The 16959-nt window shown below is 47.9% G+C and overlaps 1 protein-coding gene across 1 annotated transcript in view; it reads right to left on the bottom strand.

Annotated features, from left to right (window-relative positions):
* Positions 1–2789: 2789 nt before the first annotated feature.
* The window catches only part of GRIP2 (glutamate receptor interacting protein 2), a 282859-nt gene continuing 268689 nt past the window's right edge, over positions 2790–16959 (bottom strand). The window contains exons 20-24 of the mRNA XM_059823165.1: positions 14274–14427; positions 11189–11309; positions 7364–7600; positions 5491–5637; positions 2790–2987 (exon numbers count right to left, since the gene is read on the bottom strand). Of these exons, the coding sequence (XP_059679148.1) occupies positions 2790–2987; positions 5491–5637; positions 7364–7600; positions 11189–11309; positions 14274–14427 (857 nt within the window). The remainder of the gene's footprint in view (positions 2988–5490; positions 5638–7363; positions 7601–11188; positions 11310–14273; positions 14428–16959) is intronic.

Below are 16959 nucleotides of genomic sequence, written 5' to 3' on the forward strand. Positions count from 1 at the left end.
CATAGAGGTGCCCCAGACCCCTTTGTAAGAGCAAGGGGAAGAAATCCTCAGCATAGGGACACAAGGAACTACGTTCTGGGTTCACAGCAGTCATCTCTTTGGACGTCTCGTTTCAGAGGTGGGATGATTTGGCTACCGCAGTGAGGATCCCCAAGGCACCCCGCTACAGCTGCAGGGTACTGAGCGTATCATCCGCCAGTGGTTTCCTAACCCATCCCCAGGGATTAACCATAGCTTTACAAACACTGCTACAGCCACATCATGGCCACCACATGCTTTGCTGCATCGGTGTTTTGTCATGCAGTAGCCAAGATTTCCTTGTGTAGGATCACAGAATCACAGAATGGTAGGGGTTGGAAGGGACCTCTGGAGATCATCTAGTCCAACCCCCCTGCCAGATCCTTGAGATTGAACGCAGTGAGATTTCCAGCGTGGCCAACTGAAGTTGCAACTGATGCTGTAATCATGTGCACGGGGATCTCCAGCTCCTATCTCTAAGACCTACAGCAAAATCGCCTCCATGTCCACATGAAGGGAAGTGACTGGCCCCAAGTCCCACTGCCAGATGGTGGCAAAGGACAACCGCAGCCCCACACCAGTAGCCCTACAAGCAGTGACCCCCGAGCAAACCCTGCTGCGTGCCCTCCCCCTTGTCCTTCGAGGTGTCTCTTAACTGGGGGTCCTCTTACAAGTTAAAATAGGGCTGGAAGCAGCGTGTTGCCTCACTACCGTCCTCCAGCAGAAAGAGACACGAACCCAAACAAATGCATTTAATTTGCTTTTATTTAATTAAAAAAAAATCAAAGTCATTGCAATCCCATTTAAATACAGAGATTTACAAATAGGTCCAAAACAGGACTAAAATATTCTTTGAAATGCTGTACTTTTAAATATTGTGCTTTCATTGATACATAAGAAAATTAGCATATAAAAATACTTTACAAGGAATACACTCTAATATATGGATAAAAATACACATTTAAGTAATGCATTTCATCTTCATATCATTCAAAATGCATAGGAAGGGATACAAGGACGAAGTTTTTCTTCCTTTTTTTTTTTTTTAAAGCCTTTAATAAAAGTCTTCATTAAAAACCTATGAGAAGCCCCACTGAGCTTCCACTGCTCAGAATATTGCATATAAAAACACTTTCGGCTGCACTGTCAATGCTCCACAGTATCAATTATGGCACATTATCTAGCTGTGGCAGCAATGGTATGGGATATTGCATACTCGAAGAGAAAATGGCTACAACGACAAATAGCTGGATGGGGCCGGGCACGTGAAGAAACACCCTGATACGTGGTGCTATCACAGGGGGACAGAATTGCAAAGTGGCTCGGGGACAGATGGTGTGGGGATGAGTCCTGGCTCAGCAAAACGACGAAGGTGTGGTTACACCCATCTGACACCCTACGTGCACCACCGGCACACAGGCAGTGATGGAGGAACCAAAAGGGTGAGCAGGGAATGGGGGTGGCGGGTGCTGGGCCTTCAGGTTCTCCCAACCGAGCAAGCTCATCGTCTCCGCTGTGCCTGAGCCTTCCCAGGGAAAGCGATGCCAGGCTCACACCACCACCGGGACGTGAACATCATCATAAAGTGCTAATACATGAAACATGGCAGGCAGATGAGGAAACCTATGCAAACATCACAGTCCCTCTTCCCCGCGGGGTTGGGGGTTCTGGGGAGGGAGGGGAGCAACCACGGGGCATCATGCTTGCAAAGCCACGGAGAGGCCAGCGACAGGCAAAGGCGGGTGGACCAGGGGCGAGCAGGCAAACCCATGTGGGCACACACACCACCCAGCCCACATGGGACACAGGACACACAACCTCCATCTAACGAAGGGCTTCTCATGCCACTGTTTGACAGGAGATGACAAGGTGTTATTAATTCAAAACATCAGGGACAGCCCTGGGAAGATCGCTACTCTGCTATTTACTTGTGGGCACGGGCCAGGTTTGCAAGCAAGAGATCTCCATAAAGCCCAGATGAACAAGGCGGCCAAGGATTTTGGCAGGTATTCAAGGCCTTTAGCCATGGGTATGGCCTTCTGCTCTGTAACAACTACTCCAGCACAGTAACCACATTGCTCACGGGAATCGATGGCGAGATGAGGTGCCTCATCCCACCGCAGGGTGAGCCAGCCCTGGCAGGAGAGCGTGGATGGGGCTGGCAGGAGGCAGTTGCAAATACCAATTTTTGAACGAGAATTGTATCTAGCCACTCTCAAGCCCATTTTGAAATGTCTTTTAAACAGGGCTCTCCACAGCCCTGCACTGGGAGTGCGAGGGGCTGTGGAAATCAATTTATCAGGAGTGTTCAAAGGATGGAGCTGGGCACAACAGAAAAGGAAAGGCGTTTCAGTCTTGCTGTATGTGATTAACCAAGCAAACAAGAAACATAATAGCACCATGTGTGTTAATAGGATGGCCAAGGCCTTCAGGGTGAGGAGGGTGTTGCAGGCAGGACCCCACGCACCCCGACGGCTGGGGCGCAGGGGGATGCCCTGCCACAGGGGACGGCTGTGGATGCTCCTTCCTCCCGTTGGCAGCTGGTCCCATCGCCGGCACTGCCCACGGCCCAAGATGCGCATCCAGCTCTGACCTTCCCAACAATATTTGGCAGTCTACAGGTGACACCTCAACTGAAGACCCACCTCCCCACTTGCAGGTTATGGTACACACAGCATTTACAACTACCAGTGCAAAAAACAGGAAAAACACCCCAAATACCACAACGGCTCAGCAGAGGCCCCGGGCACCGTCTGCTCTGCTACCACTGCTCAGATCGTCTGGACGCTCGCCTTGACCTCGGCGCCATGGGCCACCTGCGCCGGCAGCTCTCTGTTCCCCTCCAGGGGAGCATTGGCAGCCAGTGCCAAGGGGTTTCGGCTAATCACCAGGTCCAGCTTATCTCCAGCCTCCGAAATCAGGGGAACAGCCAGACAGCAGTCAAAGTCTCTTGTTCGGATGCGGTTTACCTGCCAGGATGGATTTAGGACATGCCATGGGGAGAAACAACAGAAAGACCAAGTTTGATAGTCAGAAAATGCAAGGCCGGTGCTAAACCCACACCTGTGAAAACACACAACTATTGGGGGTCCCTGATTCCAGGTGCACAGCAGAGCAGGGGCACCCCTTCAGGCTGAGCACATCCCTGCTTAGATGAGAAATGATGTAATAACTGGTATAAGAAGGGGAAAAAAAAGTCTGGATCAGGCATAAACCCTGACCCCCGGTGTCTGGGGCAGTATTACAAGTATTAAACACTGCAGGGCTCAAAACCAATTCTCCAGGTGAAGTCTGTAGGAGAAAGGGTTGCCATTTTCCATTATTTTTTTGCCTTCGTGGCTTTTACTGGCCTTGAATCTGTGATGCAGGGTATTCAGCGCCTAGAAAACAAATACAGCTCAGACCCTGAGGCTTCTGCCAACCGTTTTCCAGCTCAACCAGCAGTAAATTGAGACTATACTGAACAGTTTCTGCTTCTTCTCTCTCCATTTACATCCTTCATTTCAGAGTAGTCTGGATGCATTTCATGTGGGCTCAGAAGGTGGCTGCAAATTCTCTCTGCAGGATTCAGCAGTGAAAGCACTTCTACTGCCATCTCTCAAAGACCTTCAAGCACATTTCTAGGCTGGGTCACCTGCAAGAACCATCCCAGCTCTCTTGCCTACAGCTACCAGAGCACCTGGGCTTGGTGCCACGACAGCTCTGGGATGGAGGGGACTGGCAAACAGCATGGGGAGGGGAAGCAGGGAAGGGAGAAAGGAATTTCCACCCACCTCTGGAGCAAACATAACCCCTGGGGCTAGGCATTGCTTCCTTCTCTGGGTAAGGGCTGGATGAGTCCATGCAACCCTTCCACCCAAAACCCTTTCACAGCATTAATGCACATCTACGGAGCTGGGCTCTGTAACAGTAGCAGTGTCCCCCTGCCCTAGCTGGTGTCCACTGCAGTCCAGTTGACTGCAATACTACCCCTTACAGCGTAGTACCTAAGTGCAATTTCTAGACTGCACATGGACACGGAGAGAGAAGCCAGGAGCTTGCTCTGCCTTTGCTCTACGTCAGCCATGCAGTTCCAGTGCAGAAGTGCCATTAGTGCAACCCTGTGCTCCGGCTAATCCATCCAGCCGAGAGGCAGAGTGTCTGTAACAGCAGGGACGAGGTGTTTCGCTGGCCTTCAGGCATATCATCATGCCCATAATCAGCAGCACTGTGAAGTATCCTCAGCAATGCATCTCTGTACTTCTTGCCGGGAGTTGCCTGTACCAGGTCTGCAATCCCTCATTCACAACTACACATGTCAACGTGATGGCAATCGCCTCGTCTTCTTGTAGGTGTAAGCCATGCGGTGCAGCATGTGGAAGGGGGGGTGCCGAAAGTCTCCACGCTGCTCTGTTTAGGATTTTGGGCACGCCTCCCAGAGCACTTGGCACTTGCAAAAAGCAACATGTCCAACATTCAACAGAAAGTTAGCCCAGAGCCTAATTAGCTTCTTGTTCATTCTTGCACCATCTTTTATTTGAAGCCGAGAAGGAATAATTGTATAGCAGCCAACTGGCTAGAGACCATAACAAGCTTAAACAAGGTTCCCCACAGCGCTGCCAGTTCTCCAGTTACCTGATGTACATAATATATTGGCTCTAATCCTACTGCTAACAACCCCCGCCTAGAAATTAGGAGAACTAAACATCTTTCTGAGTCTTTCCAAATATGGTCACAATATCTGCATTTCCAAATGGTGGCAATTTTTCCGTTGGGGTTGCACTTTCTCAGTTGCTGTTTGAGTTGCCCCAAAGCTAGAATAGTTGTTTTTCAGCCATATAAAGCTCCTCTCCAATCTCCAAAACTCACCGTGCTCTTACTGTCCCTCTGGTAGTCTGATATGCCCAGGTCACATGTATTACAGACTGTGATTTTGTCCAGAGTTTTTATTCTGTTCCTGCATCAGCTGTTTCAGATCAAGTATCTTTCAAAGAAAAATATCCATGAAAAACACTTTGCTTGAGGGATGTGTTTCCTAGAAAACTCTTTCAGTTGTCAAAGGCATGCACAGAACTTCACGAACACCGCTTAATTCCACATGGGGCTTTGCAGGAACACATATTGGTCAGCACAACCTAGTTCATCCAAAAATCACCCTCTTACATTATAGGAAAAGGACTGAAGGTGAGAGGGGAAAGCAACACAGCTTTTCAAGTTGTTTAGAGCTGCCCAAGCTCAAAAAGGCCAGTGCCAGGCAGGCTGTGTCCTGGAATAGGCATAACCTAGGGGTACCACCTGGGGGTACTACCTAGTGATTTCTCATTACAAAACACAGGTCTCATTGAGTACTTGGTGGCTAAATGCTCACCTAGTTGGCTAACTATTACCTTTCCTTAAAGTTAGTGCTGCCATGGATGGGTCTCACTTCTCTCTTCCTCTCAGCCACTCATTCACTCCGTCCCAGCCTCCAGAACTGCATTTTGCATTTATTACCTGAAGCACTCTGTCATATGGCTTGAGGCCACACTGATCTGCTGGCCCATCCGGACGGACCATATTTACATAGACACCTTTTTCTAACAGGCCATCCGACACACTGAATCCAAAGTCTTCGCTCTCTGGGTCTTTGTGGAGTGTCATCTGGAGGGGCAGAAACAGAACACGTTTTAATGCAGCAGAGGCAGGAGATGATGTACAGGGTTGGCAGGACAGGAATAGCAGCAGTTCTGCTCTGGGTCTCCTGGGCAGATTTTTCTTAGCCTGGGCAGCTACTACAAATTAAGCTCTATTTACCAGACACCATCAGCTAAGGAAGGCCGCACGGACAAGTGCTTTGGTGACCGGCACATAACCACACAACAGTCCCTCTCCTTGTGGAAGGAAACGCAAGCCGTGTAATACAGACAGCTGCTGTATTTCACCCAGAGAGCAACAAAGCAAGTGTTATTAATGGAGCATCGCCTTCCCTGGCCCAGGTTACTCAGTGCATCCTCTGTGTATGCCAGACCAGCACATGAAAAATCAACATGTTCATGGGGAATTTTCAATGTAGTGTTTCAAATGTGAAGACAGCTCTTTTTTAATACATCACTCAGCAGGAACATCTAAACTTCTCTATATTATTCACGACTTCTTTTCAGAAAATTCCTGTCGGTAAGTGCTGACGTACTGAGGACAAGAAATAGGTAACCTCATCACCCTTCCCTTGAGCACGTCACACTTTGGCCTGGTCTAAAGGAGGGGTGCACTGCTGGAAGTGTATCTTGCCACAGGATAACACTGGGAGCCAGGGACAACTGGTTCCCCAACACCACCCAAATCTCCTTTTGCCTCCCATGAACTGGGAGTGCATCTCCACCGTGAGGCTCTAACTCCATCACCAGGTTCTTGGCTGGGTGAGCCTCATGGATGTGCGGTCCTTGGGAAGAACAGTGCCCAGGATGATGCACAGGAGCAGCCCACCTGGCCTCAACCTCATCTCCAAACACAGCCAACATCAGATGCTCTAGCAGAATGAAAAGTCACCCTATAACATGCCTAATTACACAGCTCTCCTCCTTCAGATATGAAGGACTTTTAGTTAAAGACACATTTGCCATGCCCTGAAGGACAAGAGCAGATCAAACATGAAAAGTTGTTTTTTCCAACTACCGTAACTGCAGGTTTCATTCTAAAGTCACACTAGGAAAGAAAAAGGCAATCAAATATTTTTTAAATGTCTCCAGCTCCCTTCCCTGCTTGCATTCTGCATCAGCAGCTTCTAGAGTTAATTACTTCTTCTAATTACCGTTGCCTTGCACCATGCTTAAACTGGCTACATTCAGCTGGGTACTGAATTCAAACAAGAATCCCATCGCTGAAGTCCTACCATTTGCACCCCTTCAGGAAAGGCTGGAGGTAGAGCGGAAGGGGAAGGAAAAGAAGTTATTTTTAAGTTATTATAAGTTATTCTTTATATGAAAAGTGGCCTACTGAATGGAGCATGCCACTGGAAAAGGGTTGATGGGTCTCCACAGGGCCATACTTTGAGTGCTCTCTCCTGTACCTGAAGCACCAATTAATGAACTCCAGAACACAAGGACCTGGAAATCTCATATAACAAAGGGAAAAAGCAAAGCACAGGTTTGAACCCTGCTGATGCGTGGCAGGCTAAATCCCGTTACTCTTCTAAAGGGGCCCCTTCCTCTTCATCTGACCCTCTGGAAACCTTTGCTGCAGACCTTGGTGGGGACCATCTTTAACAAGGAACATTTCCTGGAGGTCCTTCTGAAGAAAGGAGATTTTCTGCAGGGTTGCAAAGCTTCTACAACTTTAAGCATCGAGGTACCACAGTGCCACAGCCAGACCAACCCTTGGCAACACAGACCTTGTGAAACTCGAGGGGGGTAGGGGACATGATTTCCTGCATCTCCTTCTCGATCTTCTTCATGTCCAGATTCCTCTCGTTCTTCTTGGCAGGGGAGCTGTTACCCTCGGTCTGTCCATCATCACAGCTGGAGTTTGCTTTCCTCAGTGGGCTCAGTCCCGAGGGGTTGACAGAGTCCAGGAGCAGCTTGCTGCCCTCCAAGCCCAGGTTGTGCACGCTCCCGGTCATGATGGATGCCTGTAAGGCGAGGGCACAAAGTCACTCTGCTGAGCCAGCAGTAGGAAGAGATGGACCACATAGCAACGGAAGTGGCACAGACAACAACAGGGGGGCACCATTGTTCTCACTAATCAGAAAAGTAAGTACCAAGAAACTCTTCCAGTTAGCTATAAAAGCCATTTCCAGACCTCAGGAGCCTGCTGCCAGGTCTATCACTGACCTGCTGCGTGTCCTCCCACCCCAACATGGAGCTTTATCTCAGAAGGAGGCATTTGTGAAGCATCTCCTTATTTTTTTGATGACCTCTTCTATGCAAACAGGGCCAGGCAGGCCTCATCTTGTGCAGGAACCTTTTTGGTAGTCAAGAAGGATGAACATCCGGATCTCAGGGGGCTCCCGGAGGAACTGGTGTCTGCCTGGCTCTCCAGCCTACCCCTGTAGGCTGCAGCTCACCATCAGCATTGCACAGCGCTGGCAGTGGCCCAGGGAAGTCAATATCTGTGACTCCACTGGGGACAATTCAGCAGAGAAATTAGGATTTTATCTGTCAGTAAATGGGAGCCGTCACTGAGCAAAACTGAGTTAAAAATATGAAATTAAGTAGTATTTAAGCCTGGTCATCCTTGATAGTATCCATTAAAAGATGCCCCTAAGTAGATTCTACTCCATTTGGCAATGCTTTTCACTAATGAGATTACATTGATCAAAGCTAATGAAGGAGTCAAGAATCCAGCCTGTGGAACCTCAGCTGGCTCCAGGTCACAGAGTCCATTTAAATGTTGTAATGAAAACTGTCATTTCAAAGTTCAGGCTACAAGGGTCTGCAGTCCCATTAAATGTCAAAAGGTAGAAGAAAGAAGAGGAAAGGTAGGGAGCAGATAGCAAAATTCAGCAATGCTAAATGTGGCAAGTCAAAGAGCAATTGCTCCTGTGCACAAGGGAAATATCATCTGACTAAATCTCTAATCAAGGCCCTCCAGCTCTTTGCTCCAAGCTGGAAGAAAGGCAAATAAAGTGAATTCTGGTGGCAGTATGAAAATGCCAGCACTACATATGTTATCCCAAATAGGGATGGATAAAATACAGAAAACCTTTTAGCTTTGCACTTTTCAGCTCTTCACATAAAAATGACTTAATCAGCTTGAGTTTGGACAAAACTCAAATACCAGCTACATGCTGGAAGGACATTGAGTTACCATATAATTGAAATGCAGATTAAAAAACGGCAGTACAGCCAACCAGGGTACGTTTGTTCGCTGACCTCAGGCAACGTCAATACCCGCCAGGACGCTGTGCCATGCTGTACCAACATCAGCACTGCAGAGCCAGGGAGGAGAACAGAAAGGTCTGTCTGTGCACATTGTGCTACTGTCCTCCCTCGTGCACTGCAAATACCGAAACCAGCCAGTACCCAACGGAATGCTGTTCCTATAGCATTCGACTCCTCCTCTATCTTCAAGGTATTTATATACTCCTTGCAGCATCATAAGCAATTTGCTAGGTGCTTTGGGTTAAGTGCAAGCAGCAGAAAGGGCAATTCTGGACTTCTCCAGCCTGTGGCTGCCCCCCATTATTTTTCGCCATGTCTTGGTTGCCCTTAAAGCAAAGCAGGGACATACACTCCACTAGACATACTGGAAAAAGCCTGTTTCTACCCATACCATGTAGTCTGGGAGTGGATTGTTACTGCGTGTGAACCTGTTTCCAGACTATCTTGAGTCATCTTGCATGACTCCTATTTCTTTTTCAAATGTGGAGCATGAAGGGTCAAATTTTAAAAAAAAATTTAAAAAATAAATCTGTGACTGTCATAAAACCACAGCAGGCCAGGAGCTGGACTTTAGAAACCTGTGATACAGCAAAAGCCCCAACGAGCATTGCACATCCCACACCACACCTCCGGAAGGATGGGCACACGGAGAGGGAGGAACATATAAGTGGTACTTTGGATTCAATAAAAGGGGAGTTGAAACCCATCAGACTTCTGCTAAAAACACAGCACTTTCCTTTTGTCCCCAGAACTTCCCAAAATATTCTAGAAATACGCTAAATATACCAAAACCCTAGAGGTGCTCAGCTTTTTGTAAAATTTCTTTACATTTTTTAAAGCATTGCTGTAACTGTCAAATCTCTAAAGCCTCAAAACAGCATGAATCAAAAGCCCACGCATCCCTGCACCATGGAACCCTGGAAAAGGAAAAGGATTGGACAGAAAGATATTATCTCTCCTGCATTTCACAGTAGCCCAACAAATCCCTTCTTTTACATTTAGATGCCAGCTATTATACAGAAGAGAAACATCTGTGCATCATTTCAGAGGGGTACTTTTTCTTAAGTAGTCAACAACAGTTCAGAAAGGTTGATAGCAGCTGCCTAAACTCATTTCTAAACACATTGAGGTCCAGGAGATAAGTGATCAAGGGAAGAAGTTATAGTTTGTGTGGGCTGGGGGGTTTGGGTTTTATGTGGGTTGTTTTTTTTTTTTTAAGTCAGCATTTTCTTAAGCAGTTAGGATAATAAATACACCATTTCGTGCTTCAGCACAATAAATTTAACTGAGATTTTCTCCCCCGCTTACAGTTGCTAAGGATCAAGGAGGAAAGAACAATTAGTAAGTCCCTTGTCACCAGTATTTTCACAGATAGACCAAAACAGGACTTTCATTTTCTACCTCCAATTATTCAGAAATTGCCTCTGAAGCCTAAGTTATATGCAATTTTGCATAAAACCAGTCCCACTGGGGGTGGTGGAGGACACGACTCAGTGAGCTCTCCCCAGTCCTCTGCACCCAGAAGGCAGGGGGACAGAGAAGTTCGTGGGGTCCCACTCCTCCTTTTGGGCTGCGGGAGCTGAATCGGGGAGGGGAGCAGCACGGGTTCCATCCTGCCAGGCAGGCTTGCTTCCCGCTGCTCGACCGTCTCAGGGAAGGCCTTTATTTGTATCCCACAGCTTAGAAATCTAGGCTTCCCATCCTATAACCGGACACAATAATATGACCTCCAAAGCATTTTGGATAAAGAAAAGAGAAAGTGGTTTGTGAAGAGAGGAAACACCTTTATTTCTGCAGGAAGCAATTACTTTCTCAGATTTTTCCATGGGGAAGGCTGGCTGAAAAGCTTCCAATTGCCTATTTCACTGAAACAGTTTCCGGCAGAGCGACAGCTGAATGCAAGATATATGTTGGGCCTGTCCATATTTGAAGCAAGCCAAGGCTTCAGTCCCAATGGGGTTTTTAGGGGCTCCTTTTGCTTGGCCTTCAAGTGCTTTGGACAGACAATATCTCTCCAAGCAGAGGGTTTACCGTTTGATAGTGAAGGTTTGCCAACAGTCATGTGAAGATTGTTGGCCAGCAACAGCTTGCAAAAAGAGCATGGAGTTCCTGGTGGGTAACTCATTGGCTCGGGGAAAAAGTGCACGCAAGCAGCTGTCTAATGAGACATAGCTATCCATTAGCACAAACACTGACGTGGATTAAACTCAAACCCTTCTTCACACCACTGGCAGCACAGGAATGCTATGGGCAATTAACAGATCTGGGAAAACAGTCCAACATTTACGGTAAGAGCAAAACAGTCAGATCGGCAGCAAATTCAGAAAGTGATTTACCTCAATCTCCCTCAAAAGTTCAGACTGGCCGCATGTTTCCAAATCCTCCAAAGCTTCTCCAAAAACACGCCAAAAACTATCCTCATGAGTGGTCTCAAGGCCATTTTGGCGGTTGGGGTATCTGTTGTAACGTAGGAACCAAACATTGTCAGCACTCTTCTGCAGCAGGATGAAAGCCGCAAGGCTACAGCAAGTGTCTCACCAGTAAAAGCAGAGACTTGAAGAGTCTTCATACACAAAAGCAAACAATATGAACTTTTCAGACAAGCGTCCGAATACGAGACCTCCATGCATTTACTAACGGGGCAAGTGTCCTTCAAAGGAAGAATTAAGTTGGTGTAGTAATGTCAAAGTTCAAAGGGTAAATTAAAAAGTGCCTGTAGGAAGATTGTAGGTTTAGGAAGACGTTTTGGTGAAATAGAGAAGTGAAAGAAAAAAGGATGCGTTATGGGTAAACCAGGAGCCTCAGAGACTGTTAGTACAAAGGCTGATGGGATAGAGCTCAGATCTGAGACACAGAACACCTGAGAAGAGAGAGAAAAACACAGAGGGTAACAGACATGGTGAGAAAATGATAAATACATTAGGTCTCTATGAGAGTAAATAATGCAAAGATGTATATAAAAATGATTGCTCTGGGCTGGACAAACGCACACTACAGCCAGCAATATTGACAGTGTCATGTATAACCCATACAAACCAAGTTTTATTTGCTTTGGGATGGCCAGGGAACTGAGCTGTTACTTTCAGGGGGTCTCTTTTTTTTTTTTTGCTATATAACAGTCATGGTGCTTACAGCCACGTAAAGATTGCCACCAGTTCTATCTACAACAGAGAATAAGGATAGAGAGAACCTCTCAAGCTGGTACAAACACACATTAACATGAACACCGTGTGCACCTTGCTGGGGGCTCTGCAATTTCCCACCTTGGCAGTTTCAGCATCTCTTATCTCTGACCACAAGCCAGGTTCAATTCTTGGACTTTTGAAGCAAATAGCAATTAAACATGCTGAAGTCCTCTGAACAAGCCAGAGAAGTAGATGACACGGGACACTTCTTACTGAACACCAGGCTCTGTGCAAAACTCAGACCATCAGAGCTCAGTTTAACAGGAGCCTCTTGAAGGAAACTCTCCGCGATGTTAAATCAAGGTCACAATAAACCCGCTAACGTGTCATGGGGAGAGACCCCAAGGGGACAGTGATATTAGAGCAGCCCTAATGCATCTTCTACACATCTTATTAGGAGCTGCATGGACAAGGCTCCACCTCTGCAACATCTGGCAGCAAATCACACGGCTTAATGGTCATCAGTGTTGCAGATGGGAAGGGACACTCATCCACCAGAGCCACTTAGCAAAGTCAAAACATTTTACTTGAGTACAAGTCAAAGAGAGGTTGGCCTCCATTAAATATATAATGACCCCTTGGTCTATTAATAGAGCTTTTTCCAGATCTCTATTAACTGCGAAGTCTTTAGCACACACTTTGCTTTTCATCCAGTGGTTTAAATGGGAGTCTGTAGCAGGCATAAACTCACACACCCACACACTTTTGCTCCTTGTGGGATTGTGGCCTGCCTGGAGAGAGCAGTATCTGACATGGCTTATTGTATTTTAAATTTACCCCCTACCTTTAATCAGCTTTTAAATGACACTAGCCTTTACACCAGGCAGAAAGGTCAAAAAAACACCCAGCAAGACTTTATAAAAACAAACCAAGATTTCCCCCAAAAGGAATTTTTTATTCTTTCCCCTTACTCATTTCCTTCCTCTGCTCCCAGGTTCCCAAAGAGGCAAACGTCCCTTCCAATTACCAGTTTCTTGCCTCTCAGATCAGCAATATAACAAACACATCCAGGACATGGATGAATCAGTACAGGCTCTCACACCACTGGGTCAGCAGGTTTTTCCAGGCTAAAGGCAGCCGGGGTTAGAGACATTTTGTTTTTCTCCCTAATAAAAAGGGCTCAGTGGCCTGAACCGTTTCACTTGCACTTTGACATCAGGGCTCAGAGCCCTCATTAGGGACACACGGGGCTTCAAGCACTTAGATTTGCAAACTTCAGCTGTCAGCGACCTCGCTGGGAGGGCTGCAAGGGATCAATGACCTCTGTGAGCCGGCTCTCACTGAGAGGGAAAACAAGAACAAAGTCTCTGCCGCTGCCAGCCTTCCTGCCAGTTTGATCATCTTTAAATAGGTGGAAATGGCCATGAGATGTTCTAAGGGTTTTGTTTGGACAAACAAAAGTTAAGAAAAAAAATAAGAAAAAAAAAAAAGAACCAACAGTAACAACACGACACACATAACCATGGGGACTCTGGAGGACGTCAAGGGGAGGGTTAGTTACGAAGCGACGAGGCTTTTCCACCGTGTATGGCTCAGCAAGGGGGAGCCTCTGGCCAGGGCAGATCCAGCAGGATTCTCACCCAAAGCAAGGGGCAGCTGCAGTCTCCTCCACAGGTTTGGGAGGTCTTGCAGGATTTCTCCCACGCTGGGCAAGCCAGGAGATTAACTCGACCATGCTCACTCAGCATGGCTTTGACCATGGTGCTGGAAGGGCCGAAGTGTGATGGAGAGCGATGTCCAGCCACAGCTTTGGGAGATTTTAACTTGGACATGCAACCTCATACTGGTCCTCCAAGGGCTTTGGTTGGCCTTTTTGGCTTCATGGTGTCAAGCTCTTGTGAAGCTGCACCCTCACTCGAAAGTGTCTGGCCAACACAAGAGAGGACAGCCCTGGCCATGCCTATTTATTACACCTAAACTATGAAAACACTGCAGCCTTTACATGGCAGGAGTATGAGATGTGGTAAGAACCTGTGGTCCATGCAGCTGAGACCACCCTAACTCCAGACACAAATGTCACCTGGCCACAGCAGAGGTGCCACAGACCTACACCCAGGGTAACATGGCAACAAGGAGGTGGTTCAACAGAGCAGATCACCACCCCAGCACCCCTCCCCATGGCTGCCCGATGCCGAGATGGAGACATCACTGGCCACTCGATCCCATTCCCATGCTCCCTTGTCCCTATGCAATGACACTCACATTTACCTCCCTGCCTCCACCCACCCCTCCGTACCTGCTGGGCTTGTCCCAGTCGTCTTCACTGAAACTTCCATCCATGTAGGGGTAGTTTTTCCTGGGGTCCCCTGGAGGGGTGCTGCTCTTTTGCCTGCTGTGTCTCCATTCGTGTGGATGGAGGGCTATGCCTGCAGCCTGAGGTATGTAGGTACCTAGGGAAGGCAAGAGGGGGTGGAGAGAGTGAGGGTAATACCTGGTCAGAAAACTCAAATGGAGTTAAGTCACGCTGAGCCAGGAGAGCCTCCTTCCCCAGGTCCCAAACCTGAGGCCATCTGGATTGCATACTGCTTCCATTTCAGTCGTCCAAAAGGAGTTGTTCTTCCCATCTCTTCTTGCTTTAACCAAAGCAGCTTCTCAGGATCTTGTCATAAGGTGCCCCATTTCTCTCTTGCTCCCCCCTTCTAAATAGCTTTGTGGTGTGGGTCCAGGATCCACAAATCTGGGGCTACACATACTCACAGATGCAGATCCTACCCCCAGCCTGCTCCAACCTTAGTTAACGGCTCCTGTTTCCACACTGAACCCAACAGAAATTGTGCTGCTGAAAACAGAGAATTGTGCTGTTTAAATACGTCGAGTCCTTCAAAGGGTAAAGAGAAGATGCTGCCAAGCCTCCCTCAGCATACCCAACCCCATTTATTTTGAAGGATTTGAAAGCCTGATTTCTGCTAGGAAAAAAAAGTATCTTCATTTAGATTCTCAACTTTTTTAAGTCTTTGGGACTTAATGGACAGCAGGAAAAACATTAATAGGATATAGAAGGACAGCAGCAAAGAAACTGCATCCAGAGCAGCCTGACTCAACAGCCTCCCTTCAACAAGTGTGATGGTGCTGAGGGTACCTGGTGGCGGTCACCAGCCCCAGTGTGCTCAGCAGTGGTACATAAGCAAGAGCCAGCCCTGATCTCGAGAGCTGCCAGCCAGTTCCTGCAGGTGGAGAGCCCTTCCATGCCTTCGGGATCAGCTGGTGCAGGTACAGGGATGTGTGTGAAAGGCAAGGAACAGGAGGAAAAACTCTGCTGGCTTGAGAGAAGGGGAGGCTCATCTATATCACATTTGATAGGAGATCAATACGGACCACTAGGATGAAATCAGACAAGTTTTGCTACATCTGCCCCCAAGGACTCCCCTGTACTGTGGTGTCTTACTCCAGAGACGCAAATCCAACACTGCTAAGTCACAAGATCCCCTGGTCTCAGGAGAAGCTGCCTAGACAGAAACCTTCCAAAACAGAGCATTCCTCAGCAGTGTCGGTGCCATCTGCAGTGGAAATAAATCTCCTGACTCCCCTGCCCACCTCCTGCTGCCCATTCGACATTTCAGAGAAATCCTCACAGCCTTTCCAAGAAACATCGTACACTTCCATCACACGCTGTGCCAAGCGAACAGGAAGAGGTAACAGAGAAACACATAATTAAGGGAGACTTGACCTCCGAAACAGCTAAGAGCACTGGAAATACCCAAAGACAACGCCAGCACTTTTGTTGAAAATGCCAAGGCCTGTTATTTCACTTAGCTGAGCGTTTCCTCTGTGTGTTTTTAAAGGTTAGACTGCTCTGGAGAGAGCCCCAGAAAAGTGCTTGCCAACATCTTACAGCAGTCAGGAGCGCTCACTGCCTGCCAGAGCGGAACAAGGTCCCTGGGTGCAGGTTCCTGCAGCGGGTGGACAGCAGGTTTGGGCTGGGTGCAGGGTCCGGGGACTGCAGGGGTATGTGTGCAGAGCTGTCACTTGGGTGCCACCGATTTCACCTCCTCCTTCCAGAGACGGGCTGGATCCCTGGGATTCAGAGCCACCTGGTGGCATGTTCCCACCAGGGCCAGCACAGCTCCCTCGCCCAAACCCTTCCGTCAGTAGTTTCCTAAAGCTGTGGACGAACCTAAAACCCGCAAGGCTGCAGAGCCCAATCTATGGTTGTCCATTTGGGGTGTAAACCCCAATCTCCAGGCTCTGTGTGTCCCAGGTCTCCCTGCCCACCCCATGGGCGACCCTGCGTGTCCTTCTCCGCACCCTCCAGCATCCCTCTTCTCAGTCAGTGCCAGCACACCACCCAGCACACCACCGTGCAGCCAAATGCAATTACCAGGGACGAAGAGAGAGCCCCTGAAGCAAAGGTGCAGTTTATGGATGTTGGGCAACTCGGCATCAGCCCCACTCCCTGGGGCTCTGTGCTCAATTACTCATTCTCAATTTACCGGTAAAAGCAACTGCTTTGCTAAATCCAGTGTGCAACTTGTGTTAACATTCAATTAGATGGAGAAGGATTGCAGCATTATGAAGGCCAGGGGATTCCTCCTTAATGAAGCCTCCAGTCCCAACTGCACTCCTAGATTAAGACTTCAGACCAACAGAGGCTGAAGGAAGACACAGGCATGGTGGAAGAGATACCCACGAGGTGCTGTCCTTTGAGCTTTTCTAAGTCAGTGCACAGTGAGCACAGGCACACACCTTGCTCAGCACATTGAAGGTGCTTTGCAACAGTGCTCCTGCAGCATCCCTCCCTGTTTTCACATTCTGTTCCGGACAGCGGTCCTACACTTTCACCAATTTCCTTTTGCAGAGGTGATTCAGGGTTTTGTTTTGTTTCAACACAGACTAATACTAGCTTACATCACTAAATCTCAACTGGAATAACTATTTTCCAGTGCTCTCCTCCAAGTAAAAATTTATTCCCATGACTAGAGCAT

This window comes from Gavia stellata, chromosome 12 (assembly GCF_030936135.1).
Source record: "Gavia stellata isolate bGavSte3 chromosome 12, bGavSte3.hap2, whole genome shotgun sequence".
NCBI lineage: Eukaryota > Metazoa > Chordata > Aves > Gaviiformes > Gaviidae > Gavia > Gavia stellata.